Source organism: Carettochelys insculpta, chromosome 20 (assembly GCF_033958435.1).
Source record: "Carettochelys insculpta isolate YL-2023 chromosome 20, ASM3395843v1, whole genome shotgun sequence".
In the NCBI taxonomy this organism is placed as follows: domain Eukaryota; kingdom Metazoa; phylum Chordata; order Testudines; family Carettochelyidae; genus Carettochelys; species Carettochelys insculpta.
The window spans coordinates 11,429,799-11,449,951 of record NC_134156.1 but is presented as its reverse complement, the minus strand read 5'-3'; the positions used below and the strand labels follow the sequence as shown (position 1 = coordinate 11,449,951).

General features: G+C 42.6%; 1 protein-coding gene across 5 annotated transcripts in view; it reads left to right on the top strand.

Annotated features, from left to right (window-relative positions):
- Nucleotides 1-20,153, top strand: part of MBTD1 (mbt domain containing 1) — a 63,309-nt gene that overhangs the window by 32,719 nt on the left and 10,437 nt on the right. For 3 of the 5 annotated variants that reach the window (XM_075014531.1, XM_075014530.1, XM_075014534.1), the window contains 5 exons: nucleotides 4,662-4,809; nucleotides 7,644-7,726; nucleotides 8,210-8,444; nucleotides 10,773-10,850; nucleotides 19,712-19,891. In XM_075014531.1, coding sequence (XP_074870632.1) covers nucleotides 4,662-4,809; nucleotides 7,644-7,726; nucleotides 8,210-8,444; nucleotides 10,773-10,850; nucleotides 19,712-19,891 — 724 coding nt within the window. The remainder of the gene's footprint in view (nucleotides 1-4,661; nucleotides 4,810-7,643; nucleotides 7,727-8,209; nucleotides 8,445-10,772; nucleotides 10,851-19,711; nucleotides 19,892-20,153) is intronic. The other 2 variants (XM_075014533.1, XM_075014532.1) reach the window with 1 other exon arrangement.

Sequence of the window (20,153 nt, the reverse complement as noted above, 5' to 3'; positions counted from 1 at the left end):
TGTGGGAGAATTGGACTTGAACCCTGTTAATCCTGTTTCTAGCCTTATATGTTCAAAATTACAGCTAGAACAATAATAATAATAATAAATAATGAGAAGCTGATATTTTGTGAATTCTTACCAATTACTTCTATTAATTACCTGCTTGCTGTTACTGGGGTATGAAAAATGATTGATTGTTATAGTGGCAGATGAAAAGTATTATATGGACATTCAAGCATGGTCAAAATTCCACCTGAACTTTGACAAACAAACATGCCTGTGAAACTAATGTGCCATGGAACCTCTTGTTAATTCTCACTTGGATATTTTTCACACAATCTAACGTCCACATAACAGCCTCCCCTTATCTTACACAGTTTTACTATTATGTGAATAAGTCATAGAGGCTGTGTCTACACTACAAAATTACTTCGAAGTTATACTTCAAAGAAGAGCATCTGCACACAAAATGCACCCTCCCTTACTTTGAAGTAGGCTTCCCCCTACTTTGACGTTAAGCTTCTACACACAATTAGCCCCTACTTCAAAGTAAGGGGCCAGGAAATGGTGCAGGCATGGGGTCGCATGGCCAACAAGTCCTTCTGGGCTTGCAGCCAGCTGACCCCTTAAAGAGCCCCTCCCAACACCCCTACCCTGTAGATGCTTAAGGCTGCCATGCTGCGTACAGCAACAGAGCATGCGCTGGGGAGAACAGCCGAGCAACATGACTGCTTCCCGCCCTCCCCAAGGACAAGGTCCTCTCCACCCTGGCCAGCCTGAGGGCCATGCCGGTCGCCCTGATTTTTCAGTGGCAAGGCCAGGTCTCCCACATGGGACCCAGCCTGCAGGCCCCGGCCACAGCCCTACTGTCCTTCTCCCAAGCCCGCCCCCCACCGAGCTGGCATGGGTGGGCTTTTGCCACCACCAGCGAAGCGTTGGGACCAGCTGGTGCAGGAGGACTGGGGCAACGAACGATGGCTGAGGAACTTCAGAATGATCCGCCAGACATTCGAAGACCTCTGCCACTGGTTTGCCCCAGTCCTCCAGCACTGGGACACATGGAGGCAGCCAGTGCTCCCAATGCAGAAGAGGATGGTTATTGCCCTGTGGAGGCTGGCCACCCCAGCAGCCTCCAGTCCATCGGCCACCAATTGAGCATCAGCAAGGCCACCATTGGAGTGGTGATGATTGCGGTAAGTCTGGCCCCCATTGTGGACTTACCCTGGGGAGAGGGCTACTGGGCAAAGGGCAGGAGGTTCCTGGTGGGGAGGGGACAGGGGGGCCTCCTGGTCAGGTGGTCATGGATATGTCTTCCTCCTTCCCCGCCCCCCCCCCACCTCACCCCCCCCAGGTCGTCCAAGCCATCAACAGGGTGCTCCTGCCATGAGTCATGATCCTGGGGGACCTGGATGTGGCCCTCACTGGGTTCATGGACCTGTGCTTCCCCAGTTGTTTCAGAGCTCTGAACAGAACACACATGGCAATCCAGGCTCTGGACCACAGTGGGAGTGCCTATATTAACATGAAGGGTACTACTTGGTGGTACTCCGCACCCTGGTGGACATGAAGGGCCATTTCCTGGGTGTGTGCATGCGGTGGCCAGGCAGGGCCCATGATGTCTGGGTGTTCCAGATTTTGTGGCTGGGACACTGGATACAGGAGGGCACGTAGGTTTCCCCCCCCCCCCCCGCGCCCCCCCGTGGGAGCTCCTGCCTTGTGGCATCACGGCCGATGCCGTGTACCTGCTGCACCTGTGGCTCAGGCGGCCCTCTACCAGATGTACCATATCGGCCCAGGATACCTTTAGTGGTCGCCTCAGCCATGCCAGGGGCACAGCTGAGCGGGCATTTCAGAGGCTGAAGGGAAGGTTTCGCAGCCTCCTCACCAGGCTGGATGTCAGCCTCCCAAACGTCCCCTCCATCATCACCCCCTGCTGTGTTCTCCGGGACCTTTTGGAGGGCCACCAGGAGCCCTTTATCCAGGGATGGACCAGCTATGAACAGCCACCCACTGCCCCATGTCGCGAGGCAGAGAGGGCAGGTTCAGCGTCCAGGAGGCTTTGTGCCAGGCCTTCACCCAGGGCCTGTGCTGAGCCTCCCATCCACACTCCACACCATGCCCCCCCCCCCCCCCACCTCTCAGGCTCCCCACCTCACCAGTCTCCCACCAAGCACCAGGGACATGGGGTTGGGGGGGAATATTGAATTTTAGTAGTGTTGGGACAGTAAACTTTTTTGCAAAACAAAACAGAACTACATGGGAAACTATTTACAGTGCATGGGGAGAACGGTCCACAGGAGGGAGGCAAGGGGATGAGAGGGGCTGGGTGGGGTAAAGGCTCAGTTGCCCAGAGGTGTGGGGGGCCGGGACCCATGTTAGCCATGGCTGCCCCTACCGCCCTGCATCCAGAGCCCCTTGTGGGGCTGCAACAGGACCCGGGATCACAGGGAGGTATGGCTGGGGTGGGGGTGCCACCAGCTTGGCTTCTACACGGTGTTGGCGAGGGGGCCACTGGGGTTAGGCCAGGTGCTCCCACCTCATCCAGCAGTCACTGAGCCAGCTCCAGGCAGGCAGGCAGTGACAGATCTGCTAGGAGGTGAGCAGCTGGGGAGGGTAGGGGGGCAGGCAGTTGGTCAAGGTGGGTGGCCAAGGCCCTGGCCACAGAGTCCAGACTGCTGGCCAGCTGCACTTCCCGTGTCCCACTCCATCACTAGCCAGTGCAAGAGCATCCCAGTCATCTCCTGCACGACTGCCCGGTTGGAGGGACGAGGAGGCAGCTGCCAGTGCCGTCTGCAGGAGTCCCTGCCTTGACTGCATGGGGATGCAGGCTGGGGCAACGGGGCAGCCTCCCTGCCCCCTGGGGCTGCAGCCTGCTTCAGTGTGCTGCGTTGCCTTCCCGACAATGGACCTGTGGAGACAGAAGGGGACGGGGGATGACCCATTAGTGCTGGGTTGCAACCCGAGGGAGGATGATGCCCCTGCTCCGCTGGCCCACACCCCACTCCCCTGCTGCCCAATGGCCCATGGGATCCCAGATGCCCAGAGGTTCCTGCCTGGTGAGGTTTGGGCCATGCTCCCTCCCGCATCCCTAGGCATGTGGGCTGTGGGGCTATTCTGGGTGGGAGGCGACATCTCTGGCGACATCCCACTTGTCCTGTATGTACTGACCTCCTGGGGCTCGGGCAAGGCTCAGCTGGAGGAGGCTGTGCTGGGTGTCACGGAGGAGAGCGTAATGACGAGGGTCCCATCACTGGAGCCCTCATCATTGCCCTCAGTCGGCTGCTCCACACACAGGGCCTGGTAATGCCGGAGGGGCTTGCCTTGTCCTCACTGTCTGTGGGTGGGGCAGGTGGGGTGGGTCTGGCAGTGTCTGCCACATGCTCTGGGGTGGCCACCTCCCTTGGCCCCAGGAGTCTGTGCAGTTTCTGGTAGTGGGGGTAGTGAACGGGCTGTGCTCCCGACTGGTTGGCTGGCAGCATCGCAGGCTTTGATGTAGGTCTTCCTCAGTTCTTTGACTTTTATCCTCACGCTGCAGCCAGTGCAGTCGGAATGGCCTCGGGCAGTGAGGCCACTGGCTAGCCAGTCAAAGGCCTTGGCGTTTCTCTGGCGGGCTCCAGTTTGGCAAAGTACCTCCTCCTACCCCCACAGAGCTAGGAGGTCATTCAGCTCATCCTCAGTCTACAAGGGTCCCCACCTGGCACGGCCCTTGACCCGGGCGCAGTGAGTTATTGGACTCCTTGTCCATGGAAGCAGGCAGGTCCTGGTGTGCTGCTATGGTGGCCGGGGGTTTGGAGGTGCTATGGTGCTTCAAGCAGGGGCATTCCAAGTGGAAGCTCATGCTGCCCCTGCTTTGTGGCACAGTCCCAGCTTTCTGCCTGGGATTGGTGGGGAGCTGTTTCCTTTAAGGTGGCTGGCAGGGACCATAGAGCCCTGCCTGGGCTGGCCAGTGTCTCTGTCCTCTGGGGGACCGCCTGCTTGGCAGACTCCTTGCTGCGAAGTAAGGAGTGCAGAGCGTCTACAGACACTTAACTTTGAAGTTTAACTTTTGAAGTAAGCTACTACTCCATCCCTCGGAATGGAGTAGTGACTTCAAAGTTAGCCTCCCTCACTTCAAAGTAAGGGAAAGTGCGTGTAGGCATTCTGCATGTTACTTCAAAGTAGCAGCTTACTTTGAAGTTAACGTTGAAGAAAGTTTATAGTGTAGACGCAGCCAGAGGATTGCATTTATGAAAGTTGTTTGTGGCCAAAAGATGCAGTAGCAATGCAAAATCTGGGCTTTGCTTTGCTTCCTTTTTTTACAGTTAAAGGTAGGTTTGGATAATACCCCTCCCCCAGAATGCGTCTGCCAGTGTTTTTGATTTCCCAGCTACCTCACAAACTATATAGGAAAATAAACTGAACAAACATAGTGAAACTGATACTACACAAATCATTGTCAAATGCACAATGAAAAAAAATCTGAGTCACTAATCTGCGTTCTGTTAATGTTGCCAGTTTCATATACAATAAAAATTTTTGGAGAGATGCGGCTTTCCTCAAGCTTACATTCCCTTATACATAACTTTTGCTTATCGCTTGTTTCATTTCTTTCTTTGCTTTGAAAGATGACATACAATTTCTAGCCTTCGCTTCACAGAGCATAAAGGTGCTTAATGAAAATATTTGTTTTATTTACAAAGGTCTTAGCGGATGGATACCTTATGATTGGGATTGATGGTTCTGAAGCAGCAGATGGTTCTGACTGGTTTTGTTACCATGCCACCTCCCCTTCTATTTTCCCTGTTGGTTTCTGTGAAATTAATGCGATTGAGCTAACTCCACCCAGAGGTACTTGTACAATTCTGGCCAACTTCTGTTTTGATTATTTTTCAGTGGTATTGTAAGTAATCACTTTTTTTGTTTCTTAAATCATTTTGCTCTGTTTGTGTCCGTGTCTGAGCCAACTTGATTACAAATCAACTTCAGCACTTGTTTAAAATTATCTGAGAAAGGGACATCAAGCTCAGTGTATAGAAGAGCCCAAGTTGAATGATTGTTTAGTTCAAGGTCAAATCAAGTGGTGGCAGGAGAGTATGAGTACACAAAGATTTATGGTGGAAGAGGACCATTGTACAACTCAACTTTCCTGAGGGCTTGTCTACACTACCACCTTCTTTCGAAGGAAGGATGGTACTTAGGGTGTTGGGAGTCTACTAATAAAGTGCTGCTGTGCACAGGCACCACTTCATTAAGCAAATTCTCCCCCACGGCAACTCCGAAGTTTAAAACTTCGAAGTGCCAGCCTGCATTTAGCTGTGGCACACCTGCCGGTACTTCGAAGTGCCGGGGCAAAATTTTGAGGAGTAAGGGGACTTCGAAGTTGCCATGGCACTTCGAAGTACCGGCGGGTGCGCCATGACTAGACGCATGCTGGTACTTCAAAGTGGTTGCCAGTGTTTTTTTGGTTCCTTCATCTTTAAACTTCATTACGTTGTTTTAGCAACCATATGTAATTGCATTATAGCAGATGATAGGCACTCACTGTCTGTTTTGGGCTTCCCCCCTCATAAGTTTGTTTTTTTTTCTCTCTGTTCCCTATTTATTCAAAATCTCTTAAGATTTTGGAAGGATAAGAAAAGAAAAACCTATGTACTGGCTAAGAGCAAGCCTCCAGTGGCACTGATTGCAGAGATTTTCTGCATATTTGTTGACAGCTGAATGTTATTCTGACAGTTGTACCTGCAACAAAAAGAAAAACATTTCATAACATTCCCATTTGCTGATCGGAATCTGTTGGCTTTTAATGTTTGGAGAATCTCTATCTTAGCAGATTTTTACTGGAGCTATATGACATTCAGTAGAATTACTGCAGGGAAAATCGTGGGAAATCTGGACTGCCGAAAACATATAGTCCATATTCTGTGTGCACTTTTCCTAATGCTTTCTGCCGCTCTCCAAAAAAACAAAGATTTAGGAGTCATTTATAGAATGAAAATGTTAATGATGACAAAATTTATGTCTGCACACACTCTGATAAAAACAGACTTTTAAATGAACAGTACACAACAGCTGATAAAAGATGCCTGTTTTTGAACCATCCTGAGTAAATGTTACTCTTTAATCACTGATTCTAACATAAGGTGAAGTTATGTTGATATCATTTAATATACTTCTTTGTTTCTTACATCAAGGCAGTTTTTCTGCTTGTTTGCTTTCATCTGCCTTTCCCTCATTACTATTCTCAATAGGATTATCCATTGTTAGACAATTATTATAAATCATGTTCAGTTTAGCAAAACTTAGTGTAGATGTATGACTAACAAGCAGCAGTAAGACTGTTACACAGAATGTTAACCTTTTCATTAGGTTAATGCATTTTGCTTCAGAAATAATGGCATATAATGGTCAAGGCACCCTTAATACTTCTGAGAGTTATGTTTCTAGTGGCTAAATTACAGAGCTGGGAACTGGAAGTCCTGAGTTCTCAGCCTTTAAGCTAAAATCAAACGTAGTGCTTGTTCTTAGCTCTGGTGTGTACATCCTCTGCTTCTGTCTTTCCTCGTAGGCTTGTTGTGAGGACAAACTGAATAATATTTGTTGTTTTTTTAAAAAAAAAAAAAAAAATTAAATGTGTGTGTCAGAAGAGCTCTGTATGCTAACTGAAAAAGGGAGGCGGGGGGGGGGAATTTCTGTGCCTCTTGCCTGGCTGTCTTGATGAATCTGCGGCCAATCAAACATGTCGGTTCCTGAGGATGATGTGAACTTGATTTGCTGCCACCCTTGTCATATTCATCTTGTTAGCTTAACATTTTATACTATGTAAAAAGGGGCTTTAAATCACAGGGGCCAATACTGTTAAGGGAGGAGCACTCACGGCTCCCACTGAAGTTGAGGACACGTGCAACATCCCAGGATTGGGATTGTAGTTTCTTTGTTGAAGTTTAATTACATGTCAGAGGAATATAACCCTGTCGTAATGAACTGTGAGCTGAAGTGGCAGCTTGGACTAAACCAAGGGCTCTCCCTTTTTTATTCTGCTCCTCACTTCAAGTGAGATCCTGTCGCTCCAACCCCATCACCTGTTTGTTTTTCAGGATGTTTAATATTATAGAGCACCACAAAGAAATATGCAAACTATTTTTGGTCCAAGGGCCAAAATTTGAGACTATTGGGTGTAAGAAGCAGTGTGCGGGGAAAACTCTCCTCAAAACAGTCTTTTCTGTCTCATGCAAGTTCAGTAGAATAAACAAATGTTCAATACATTATTGAGAAAGAGAGGGCCCCCCACTCCAGTAGTCTTTAAGTCCTTCATTACTTCTGTTGCTTTGTTTTCTAACCTTATTATCTAGGTTTTAAAAACGTTATTTCACTGACAGTGCTACAGCCGGTCTTCTCCAAACAATTCCAGCTTTCCAAGGATAAAATTATGTTCTTCCCCAAGAAAGATTAATTTTTTTTTCAGATTTGTCTTTAGTTACATCATTATAAAAATGCTGTTAGAGCACTTAGTTTTTTTTCTGTGTTTGGTATGTGTGGAGCCCAATATGGAAAGATAACTTAATATCAAAATATTATTCTCAGTTTAGCATCTAACTTCTGTGCCCAATGTAGCACTAATAGTGTTGTTTTTAAATTAACTGAGATTGCAATTCATGTACGAAGGTACTATTTAAATTTCACAGGTTATGCAAAACTCCCTTTCAAATGGTTTGACTACCTCAGGGAAACTGACTCTATAGCAGCACCTGTAAAACTCTTCAATAAGGTAAGATAAGTCATTGGTAAAGCAACTGTATGGCATGTACGGTATTTTCAGTGCATTTTGTGCTGTGAATTCCTGCCTGCTGGGTCCCATGAGGTTAACTAGTCTCTTCAGCTATCTTAAATAAGTTTCTTTACTTATGTGCTAATTTGTGCACGAAACACAGGAACGGTTATTTTCAAAGTCCATTTGAGTATGGTTTGAAAAAAGCTAGTAGAAATTGTTTATCAGAAATGGAAAACATTTGTGTGCATGCTCACATAGTTCCGAAAAAACCTTATGATGTAACAAAATAGGAGCACACTAAATTATTTAAATGATTCCTTGATATTTCACCGTGTTGACTTTCACCATCTGAATAATGCCACTTGAAGTTAAACTTGACTGAAACATTAGTCCCTGTGACTTATTTAATCTTTGTAGAATAAAATGTTGGACATTTTGGTTTCCTGATATTTGGGTTTCTTGCTTCATTCTGCTTTCCAGGAAGTTCCAAACCATGGGTTTCACATTCGAATGAAACTGGAGGCTGTAGATCTTATGGAACCACGCCTTGTATGTGTGGCCACAGTAACCCGCATCATCCATCGCCTATTGAGGATACATTTCGATGGCTGGGAAGAAGAATATGATCAGTGGGTGGATTGTGAGTCTCCTGACCTCTATCCTGTAGGGTGGTGCCAATTAACTGGATATCAGCTACAGCCTCCAGCACCACAAAGTAAGTAGCTATGCATTTGTAAATGATTTCTCTCAACTCTGATTTTTTTTTTTTTTTTTTTTTTTTTTTAATTCTAGAATTTATCAGTTGCTTTTCTGTGTTTTATGTATGTATGGTCAGTCTCATAATTACAGCCAGCTGGAACAAAATATGGACTAGACCTTTAGTAATGCTCAGCAGCACACCATTCTAATCTCTTTGACTGTATAACTGATAAACCACTTCAGAGTATTTGCATGGCTGTGCTCTGTTTCTACTCCTGGGGTTCACTGATGTTATTTGGGTAAGAGAAGAAGCAGGTTACTGAGCATTAGGCCTACATAACATTCGTCATTTTATAGCACAATTTATATGGTGCTTTATACTCGGAGGCCTTGATCCTGCAAATATGTATTGGTAAATTTATGCATTGAAATCAGTGGTAGGATGCATATGTATAAAGTTTATTCACATGTGCTAGTGCAGGGGTCAGCGACCTTTCCGAGGCAGAATGCCAAAATTGTATAGTCTGAGCGCCAGTGATACTTTTTTAAAAAGTCACTAATAGTCCTACTTTCAACAGCTTCATTGATAAATAAGCGGTAAATCTCTGTATGTTTATTTTAGGTGGCGGTTGGTAGTATTAACTGATCTTTTGCTAATGCATGGCAGCATGGCTTTGAGCAAGCTCCTTTGTGTGACAGGGAGGAAGAGCAGGGCTGAGCTCCCACCTTACGTGCCAATGAAAATAGACTTGTGTGCCACTCGTGGCCCGAGTGCTGGTGGTTGCTGATCTCTGCACTAGTATTTGCAGGATCGAACCTTATCGTATGCACTGATTTACTTTGAACAACCCAGGCAATTTGCTTGTATGTGCATCCTTGGCTTTTCTGTCCCATAAACCTGTCTAGAGCCTTGAGAGTGAATATGTAAACACTAGCTACTATCTTAGTATGGTTGGCAATTTACGATTTGCATACTTTAAGGCTACGTCAGTGCTAGCCCCTTCCTGTCGGAAAAAATAAGCAAGTTGGGAAGTAAATCAGTGCATACGATAAGGTTCGATCCTGCAAATACTAGTGCAGAGATCAGCAACCACCAGCACTCGGGCCACGAGTGGCACACGAGTCTATTTTCATTGGCACGTAAGGTGGGAGCTCAGCCCTGCTCTTCCTCCCTGTCACACAAAGGAGCTTCCTGTCGGAAGGGGCATGGTAATAAGCAAGTTGGGAAGATGCTAATGAGATGCTGCCATGAATATGCAGCACTTCATTAGCATAATGGTGGATGCACACAATTCCAAAGTGCTGCTTTCAAATCATGCACTGCCCATGTAGACGGGGATCTTTCAAGAGGACCTCCTGGACTTTGAAACCCCCTTCTTCCTGTTTGGTTTTAGAAAGAAGGGACTTTCAAAGTCCAAGGGTCCTCTCAAAAGGCCCCCGTCTACACGGGCAGTGCATGATTTGAAAGCAGCTCTTTTGAATTGTGCGTGACCACCATTATGCTAATGAAGTGCTTCATATTCATGGCAGCGCCTCATAAGCATCTTCCCAACTCGCTCATTACCATGCCCCTGCTGAAAGGAAGGGGCTAGTGTAGATGTAGCCTAAATGTTGGCAGGCTTTTGGGACTACCTGTAATCAGTTCAGTCAACTTACAGGATTTTTCTTCTTCTTCCTTTAGATGGGTATACTGAAGAAGTATGAACTAATTGGAATATAAAAATATGTATTACAAATTATGACTGATATAGAATATCTGACATTGTTTATTCATCATGTTTTTCCTAATTGCCTTACTGTACTTCATTTCTTTTGTTTCATTCTCTGTTCTCTCCTCTTTTCATAATTTGTCTCTGTAGTGTTAATTTTTGTTATCGCTATTTCTGGCTTAACTTGTGTGTTTTTGTGTCCATTTTTCATATGTAAGTCTTTTTCATGTGTCTGTTTTTCTAATATTTTTCTTTCCCATTCTCCCAATTTTCTTCTTGCCTTTTATCAAATAAGAGTGCAAGCAACACTTAGGTTTTTCTCCAGGCAGGAAAATTATAGCAATAAAAAAACAAGTTACTCAAAGAAGCACAGCTATGGCTGCAGGTGTGTGTGTTGTCTTAGACATTAGGTCAGGAAACATGATGTAGGTAATTGTGTTCCAGTGGTGACTGGAATGGGTGCATTTCAAGTACAGGATTTTTTCCTTTGTGAATATGTTCTGTTTTACATGGATGCTGTATTCATTTGTTTATTGAGCAAATCCTTTTTCTCCTATATATTTCTTAATAGGACAGATTGTGCAGTATTTTCCCAAAGCATTAATTCAGATATTTTAATTCTTAATATTTTTCAGCATCAAGAGATAGCCAGTCGAGTTCATCAAAGCAAAAGAAAAAAGCTAAGTCACAACAGTACAAAGGACACAAGAAAAGTGGGTGACAGAGTGGTGCTTATATGCCCTTTCTCAGCTTCTTATAAAGTCTCAAATTATGCTGGTTGGAAATGTTTCTTATGTGTGAAATAAGTGTTATGTTTAAAGGTGCAGTATACCATAAAAGGAGGCATTTTACTAATTGGGAAACATATTTTTATAATTTGCAACAAAATAATCAAATGGAAAGTAAGTGGTTTTGAAAGGATTGATATTGTAAATTCTGTGGTGTTTGTACATGGACAAATAAGTTTAAATTATTTTTGATACGCCTAAAAACAATTCTAGGTAAGGAATTCTGTACAAGCATGAAGATATAGAAAGGTGGTTTTGAGCAAAATCTTAATATATGCATGGCTCTTCACTTTTTAACTCTCTATAGCAAAGCTGTAGAAGTAAGAACCAGGTTGTTTTGATCCATGAGATGTAGAAAACCAAGGACAAGGTATCATCTTTTTCAGTTCCTTTATGAATCTCCCCTTTCGAAATGGTACTGATTTTTAAAATGCCTATCAGTTTTTTGGGGAATAGTGTTGCCATAAAAAAGTACTCAGCAGTATTGCACTAGTGAACTAGTCTTGTCAATTAGCATAGCGTTACTTTAAAAAAACTCAAAACTAGGGATTTAACAGCTGTCCAAATTAATTCCATGTTAATCGTATCTCCCTCGGAGCAAATTATTGTATTCAAACAAATCTGTTTAACTTTTAAGTTTACAATGATGCATCTCCCCTTGCCCCTCAATTCCTGTTTCTATGACTCTGTTTCAAATGAATGTTGTTTTCTGTCTGCAACAAAGGAAGTAGAGACAACCAGTCACAAGAATGCTTTGTACCTTCTCGTACCCTTTCTTGTTGGAGATCAGATCCATCTATATTTATCTTAAATTCACCTTGTACCTTCGATTGCAAAGGATTGTAAGGTTTTTTGCAAAAGATTGGATGCCTCTGAAAGAGAGCAGTGGAGGATAGCAGCTAACTGGCACAAAATGCATGGCAAATTTTAATGTGGGATGATAAATGTTAGACAATAATTCAAGGTAAGAGCCTCATGTAAAAATATATACAATAAACAGTGCCGCAACAGTATTCTGGTAGAGCTGCCACTTAATTTTTAAAAATTTTGAGAATCCATATCTAGTGAGAGTAATTCATTTTTCTGCGAATAAGAGTGAAGGGTTGATTCTGTGGTATCAATAAGGAAGACTGGTTAAGTCGTTGCCTATGTTCACATTCTTGGTATTTCCTTCATGCAGGAGAGACATATTTTGTTACAGCAGCTGTTAGTCAGTGCTGATGATATAGTGGACAAAATTAACTGCAAGAAAAGTGAGAATGCAAATATATCAATTTTAATCCGTTTGCATTGTACATGATCTCTTGCAGTCCAGTTGCCTTCATTTTGGCTGCCAGCATGTTACTTGTGTTAGAAAGTGGGCAGTTCCACTGACAAGAGATGCGACTTCCCCACAAGTAAGCATATATTGGTCGTTGACCTGCATGACATCCTTTAATATAGGGCTGGAAGAGATCGAATGTGTGGCGCTCTGATTCTAGGCTTGATTATCAGGTTTAAATTCCAAGTTGGATTATCAGGCCATTACTACCAGTAAGTTCTGTATTGTATGACTATGGTCTAGTCAGAGCTCCTTCCTGAGAAGCTACTAGTTCATTGTTTTGTAGTCTAGAGTTCATTTAAGTGTGAATTGAATACATCTAGAGTTAAGAGCTCCTTATCCTGCAGCATTTCCAGTTTTATAGAAAAGAAGGTGTGTGTTGGTTTTGGTGGAGGTGGAAAAGTCAGGTTTTTGTATTCCTTTTTATATGCTTATAAGGTACTTATTATTACTTGCAATTTCCTAATAAGCTTGAACATTTTTTTTCTTTTAACTGCTGTTATTGCAGCTACAACCTGTATCTTAAATACACAAAAACAAATTTAATTCACAGTTCCGTTCGGGTTGTCAAGTTCTACATTTTCACTCTGAAGTGAAATTGTTAGGATTTTGCTGGCAAAAACGTAGATTTCAAAAGATTTCTATGCAAGGGCATGTACAATAGTTAAAATTTTGTTGGGATACCATGTGTTATCTTCAGCAAATTTTATAAGTATTAATCCTCATGCTTTTGTGTGGTTAGCCATTAGTGTGAGCTCACTGCAGAAAGTTTTGAATATTGACAGCTTCCTAATTAGGTATTCAACTTCATGCTTTAAACTTCTTTTCTAGTCTCTTTGAAGGTGTGACATTCCTTAAAAATCAAGTGGGTGGGGATGGCAAAAGTGACAGGGTTGAGACGTACCTACCTCCTGACTTTTACACAGCTTGCATTTGCAGAGGAGAAAAATTCTCTTCTTCACTAAATAACTGGAAAAAAAGTGTTTTGACTGTATTTGAATACAAATGAAATCATTTAGATCCAGGTTTCTTCCAAACACCAAACCAAGTTTTATTTCACTATTGTAGATCCTTTATATGAAAAATACTGAGTCGTGTAAGCAGGGTCTTCCAGAAGAAAAAATTGGTGAGGCTGTAGTAAGCAACTGTAACAAAATCAATGCTAAGCATCATTTCATATATAAGTAAAGTGGTCCAAGAATCTCTTATACATTCAAATGTACCATGAAATTCAAATTTGCATAAGGAGATGAATGACAAACACTTGTATGGTGATTGATTAACTTAAAATGAGGAGTGCCTGGAAATAAATGTCTTCAAGGACAGGAGAATGTTGTTCCCCCGCCATCTCAAAAACAAGTTTTGTAGTTTTTTGAGTCTTCATATGTAAGCAGTACTGTTTTTTGTAAATGCGTGATGAGAAAGCTGTCCAGTCTGTTTGCAGTGAATCTGCACCTCCAAGCAAGTTAACCTAGACACGGTCTCTCTAGTTTCAGTCCAGTTACATTACAACAATGTGAAATACAATCAGATGTCCATTTAGAAGCGGTTCTCTTGGCAACGGCACTGCTCGATTAATTGGAGGTTAGGCCAAGTAGGCAGCACTGCCATATCTTCACACTAGTCAGTGCATCATTTTCCCCCTTGGGTTCCCTAGTAACTTCAACAAAATTTTTCATGCGTCAAATAACGAGTTAGTATAGTATTGGGTTTATGAGCTACATCCACAAGCCCTCGCATCCAGCCTTCCTAGTGGGCTCATAACCTTTATTCCAGGGTTCATAGCCCTGTTTGAGATCAAGATTTCTTCTTGGAGACTTGCTCCCCACACTCTAGCCTTTCCAGCTTGTACCTCTGCTCTGAGACCCTTTGCTAAAGAAGAGTCTGTGTGAAGAGATCTGTTGCAGCTCCGTGAAGCTGTCCTTTGTGGAAGAGAAGAGCAGTAAGTTCAGACCTTGAGGGCAACTACCCAGAATTCACTGCTGGCAATTCGCTGAGATGTTAGCTCAGTCTGAGCCTATGTTTGGGCCAGCTGCCTCAGTAAGTCTTCCATCATCCCCTTGTGATGAAAGAGGATTTTGGATATGTCACTACTGCTATCAATTATCACCAGCTCATCTGAGCCAGAATGTCCTGCAGAGAGGGATCATCTAAATTTTACAGCAAATAAACTGACACTTAATGCTAGCTGGCCGCATCGGCATAAAAGTGCATAACATAAGACAATAGTCCTTCACTGACACGTTAACATACTATAGGTTGAACCTCTCTAGTCTGGCACCCTTGGGACCTAACTGTTGCTCAATGAGAGAATTTGCTGGACCATGGGAGGTCAATATTGTCTAACTCTTTCCCAATACTTCCACTGCTTTCTGGGCTCTTAGAAGACATTGCGGGGGGTAAATTAGAGCTAAGTAACAGTACAGAATACTGAGAGCCAGGACTGGTGGCTGTAAACAAACTTTATGAAATCCATGAGAAACTTGGCCACACCCATGGTAAGTTGTTTTCCTGCTAAGTGAAATTGTGCCAGATTGCGGATGTTGCTGGATAAGGGAGTGCCAGACTAGAGAGGTTCAAACTGTGTCAGGTAGGCTCCTTGACCAGGCCAGGTTTCTTGGGGTTAAGACAGACTCTTCCTTTCCTATCACAGCCTCATTCAGAACTGGCATTTGAAAGAGGTAGCCAGTTCTCTTATTAGTTCTTCTGGGCTTTGATTGACCTTTGCATTCTCCTGCCCGGCCTTTATAATCAAGGACCAAGTCCTACTAGTTCTATCAGTAGCAGATTCTGGCCGGCATCTCTAGGAAACCACTGAAGGTCTGAGCTTGCTGCTCGTGTCTTCCAAAAGGACGGAATGCAGCAAGGCAGTGGGACCTTCAATAAGTGATAGCAAACAGGTACAACCTCATCCTCCATTGCTAATTTGTCATCTCCTTCCTCTAGCTACTTGTTAAGACTTCCTACTCTGAAGTGGTCCTGGTAACATAACTGTTTTGAAGATCTGCTACACTGTGGTGGGTTTTTTTTAAACTTAATTGAATGTATAAATTGTGCTTCAGCTATAAAACCTTTGCATAGCATTTTTTTAAATGCCCGTTGGAACGTAATGCACTTCAAGGAACTTCTGAAGATTTAGTGTCTGAAAGAAGCTCTAGGTGATTGTCAGTATGGAGACTTAGTGAAGATCATTGCATCATGTGACTCTACAGCATGTTAGTTTGCAGTGTGCTAACAGGATATTTGGACCCTGCTGCTGCATACGAAAGCCACGTCTACACTACAGTGATCTTTTGAAAGATGGTCTTCAGAAGATCTCTTCTGGAAGATCTTTTGAAAGAGCATGTCCACACATGCAAAAAGTGGACTGACAAATTGATCTGCTCTTTCGATAGAGAGCGTCCGCACAAACCCTGCTCTTTTGAAAGAACGGGCCAGGGATTGAAAAATCTGTTGCCATGAGGACTGCTTTTTGAAAAAAGGGCCCATGGAGTATTTACACATGTGGGTTTTTGTTTTTGTTTGTGGGGGGGGGGAGCATTTGAAAGGAGGTGCTTTTCCTGATCCGGGAGTGTAAGAGGGCATTCAAAGAACCACTTTTTCATTTTTGGATCAAAAGAGCACATTTTGTCTGTGGACACGCCGTGTGTTCTTTCAAAAAAAGGGCCTGAAATTCTGAAAGAACTTGCTAGTATAGATGAGCCTTAAAGTTTTGTACTGCGTGTTGATGTACTTCTGTTTGGAGAACTCCAGGATTGGCTGAAAGGAGCTTTTTAGGCACACTGCGTAACATCTTTCTCTTTGTTTTCTTTATCCCTCTTTCCACTGTGAATCTCTTTAAAGCTATTTGAAAACCACACAACACTAGTGATAAACTGTGTAACCCAAGAGGAAAGCTTCCTTCATCTAATGTCACCAAGGCACACTCTTGCCCTTAGGTGATGGATTCTTCTCTTCTTACTAGCCTGGAGTGGATTTGCGCTGTGGCACAGAGAAGAGAATCTGATGGTCTTCAATTGGCCAAAAGAAGGAGACAAGAGCATGAAAACACCTTATAACTGGCTCTCGTGGTTTTTTTGTCCCAAATAAGTTAGTGGCACAAGTGCTGCTGTCTCATTAAATAATGATGACAAGGAGACATCTTTAGTTAGGGAGGTAGGAGAGGGAATCTTGTTTTGGAAAGAACATTTTTGAAGTGTAGAAATCTATGTGGTATTAAGTTGCTTTTTCCCCACAATGTGCAAAAACAGTCAAGATACTGGGATTTAACAAGAAAGTACTGTACCTCCTGAGTAACTTTTTACAAATGTATTATTTATATGCATTGTACTCCTACTTACTCATGTTGCACTTCAGAATGGCTTGAGTCATTCTGCTAAATGTTTTGAATGTGATTTGGAAACTTTACTAATGCAAGACTTCAAATTCTTAGTGGGTTCGTGCTGTTGAAAGGAGAATGCTAATTGTATTTGTTCTATTAAACGTGCATAGTGGACTCTGAGATGATTAAACTCTGTTAATAGTAATTTAGGACTCATATTAGGTCATTACAGTGTTTCTTAATAATGCAAGCAGTAACACAGGTAATAATGATCCCTAGTTTAATGTTGAATGATGGGAGCAATTTAACTGGAAATGGATCCCACAGCATTCCACGAGGAAGAAGGGAGGTGTCGGCAGAGAGCCAAGTGACAGCAGAGCCTTTCCTGACAGAACTGTCAGTAGGAGATACACAAATGTATTGCACAATGTGTGTATCTTTTGCCGACAGATCTCTTCACTCTAGATGTAGCCATTCAGTTTTGTTTTTTTTTTAAAGCTGCTCACAAGAAGTATGTTGGTGCTGAGATTATATTATTGCTTTTATTCCAAAACATTGAATGTTACCTGGGGGAAAATAAAGGCTAAATTGGTTTTTTTATAGTTTTCTTAATGTGATTAAGAAGTATTGTTTGCTATGTTTTTGTTGCCCATTTCATATAAAAAAACTCATAGGAAAAATAACTTCTAATATTGATTAACATCTGCATCGACATTGGAGTTCAGAATCTGTTTGAAAAATGCAAGGTTGACTTCATTTATTTTAATCTAACCTTTCTGTAGGGTATTTAATTGATGTGTAAAGTAATACAGCCTGTGTTAGTCCTGTAAGAGGCTGTTAAAATGTAAAAAGGCTCCATTTTGAACACAGAGATGATCAAGAAAGGAAAAAAATCAGCCAGCTTCCTGTTTGACCTTATTACCTTGGCCTTCTTGAAGAAATCTAATTTTTTAATCTAATTTTTTTTAATTGTATGTTGCTATGCAAATCACTTATAATGGATGACAGTGGATCTTTCCCTATCAGGTGAATTGCAAAGAAATTACTGTTATGGTTTCTGGTGTTGATATGGCTCATTGAAAGATCCAGTTATCAGGGCATATATTTCTAATCACTCATAACTGTCTACTACTACTTAGGTTAACATAAAACTTTCACGCATTGTGGTGACACCATTTTACAGTGATAATATCCAATATGCACTGTATGTAATTGTGTGCAGATGGAGTAATGTGTGACCGTGTTTTGCATCTTCAGTTCTGTCATTAGATTCTCGTCCATCAGTGTGTCCATCACTGATGCTTGTTTCTTATTCACAGTAGGGAGATCAGGTTGGAATTCTTGTGTACACGCATTGGATGGATGCATCTCATATATGCATCTATCATTGGGTAGATGTCTCGTGCATCTGATGAAGCAGGTCTTTGCCCACGAAAGCTTATGCTGCAAAATATCTGTTCATCTATAAGGTGCCACAGGACTTCTTGTTGTTTTCGAAGATACAGACTAACACGGCTACCTCTCTGACATTGGGTAGATGATTATTCTGTTTTAAATGAAACTATAGCACATCATATTTTCTCAGGATTTTGAATGGACAGGATTTTATTATTATGAGATGATGGATTGCTCCTATTTATCTGATTTTTGCTAATGTTTTTTGGTATAGGTTGAAATAATTCCCAAATAAGGAAAATACCGCAAGATTAAAAACATTATGCATGCACCTGTTACCTTTGGAGGCTGTTCTGATTTCAATAGCAACTTGAAATGGATTAAATTTTGAACTGGTACACTGTGACCAAATATAATGTTGCTAAAGACAGTGGTGATAACAAGCTATCAATTTGCTTTGACAGTTAATGAATAGTATGGCAATTTACAGCATGCACCACAGCTTCCTAGTAATTAGTTTTGTTTTTAAGGCCACTTAAAAGATGATGTGACCTCATTTTCTTTAAAGTTCTAGTCATATATATAAAATAAAAACTTGCCACTTGATTGCATCTCTTCCTTCTTAGAAGAACAAACTGATTCCCTGATCTGTCAATTCTTAATCACATGTGCCCTGATTTAGACAAGAAACGTAATCATTTGTGTAACTCAGCATGAACAGTCTCATTGACTTCAATGCTTTTTCAAGGGTCATTCCCTTGTGTTAGCCCAAGGTACATTGGTTAGACTGACAATATCTTAGTATTCATGAGTGTAGCTTTGAGAACAAGTGTATGCAGTGGTGATGTTGAAATGCTGTCATTTCAAGTTCAAGGCCCTGATTCTGCAGTGAGGCTGTCCAAGGCAGAGGGACTTGCCCCCCCAAGAGTTGATTTCAGGACCAAGGCCTCTATTTGCAGGCAAAAACAAAGTAGGATTTCCTTATCTGATGAGGCAGGAATAAATTCAGCAATGGGAAGGAAAATTGGCCTATGTAATGAAGCTATGGTTGTCAATAACTTAGAATGCACATTTAATGTTTGTAAGGCACTATGGAAAGGCTAAATGGTGGTGAGCTACGCAAGTAAAATTTTGTATGTAGTGAACTAGCAAAATAAAATAAAATAGAATAAAAGCTCCTTTTTAAGCAGGATTGGTTCACAAACAAAATATTCCTGTATTCTGTATTATATCTAATAGCAACTGCACGTCTTCACTAGAGACAAAATTGTTTCAGTATGCAATCAGGAGATCAGATGTTTGGCTGTAAAATGCAGCTGCTGCAGTGACACTGTGAAGTTTTCCTATTTTATTGGTAGATTACCAAAAGGATTAGGGCTGGAAAAATTTCTTTAGTGATTTGAGAGTTGAGGTTTTTAACAAAACCAGCGAGAGGTCCTGCAGCACCTTATACACCAACAAATTTATTGGACCATAAGGTTTTGCTCCAATAAATTTGTTAGTCTATAGGGTGCCACAGGAGTTCTCTTGGTTCTGTGGGTACAGACTAACATGGCTACCCCTCTGATACTTGTCACCATGCAGGATTTTTAACCTCCCCCAAAATGATTGAATTTTGCCATTTCACGTGGAGACCCTTCTACTGAGCTTTGGATTTTGGAAAATGAGGCAGCCCTGTCTCAATGACGAGTCTGCATTACCTAATTCAGTTTGACCCAAGCGTTTACTTTAGTTTGACTTGATGTTTAGAGAGGAAGATACCAGTTGGGAAGAAGCCTGTCAGTTTGGCGAGCCTAGGGGTGCGGAGGAGCTTCTCTGGGAATGAAGAGTTGACTCCTCCTCCATATCGAACTCTTCCAGCACAGACAGCCCCGGAGGCCTTCCAGCCTCCCAGGACTAGCCAAGAGTTCAGTCCCAACTTCAAAACAGGTAATTAGCACCATTGAAGCCTCTCGGTTACTGCAGAGGGAAATGCTGAACAGGGTGGGGGACAAAGCATGGTCTGGCATGAAATATGCTGACTTGTTTACTTTTATTCTTTCTTTAAAGTAATAGGACTAGTTACTTCCACTGGCCCATATTTGTCCACTTCATTGATTGTGTAATGAGGGAACAGTGGTTCCCACTGCTTCAAAACTTCATCCTAGGGCAAATATATGTATTCCATGTTACTGAGGCTTATGGGCACTGT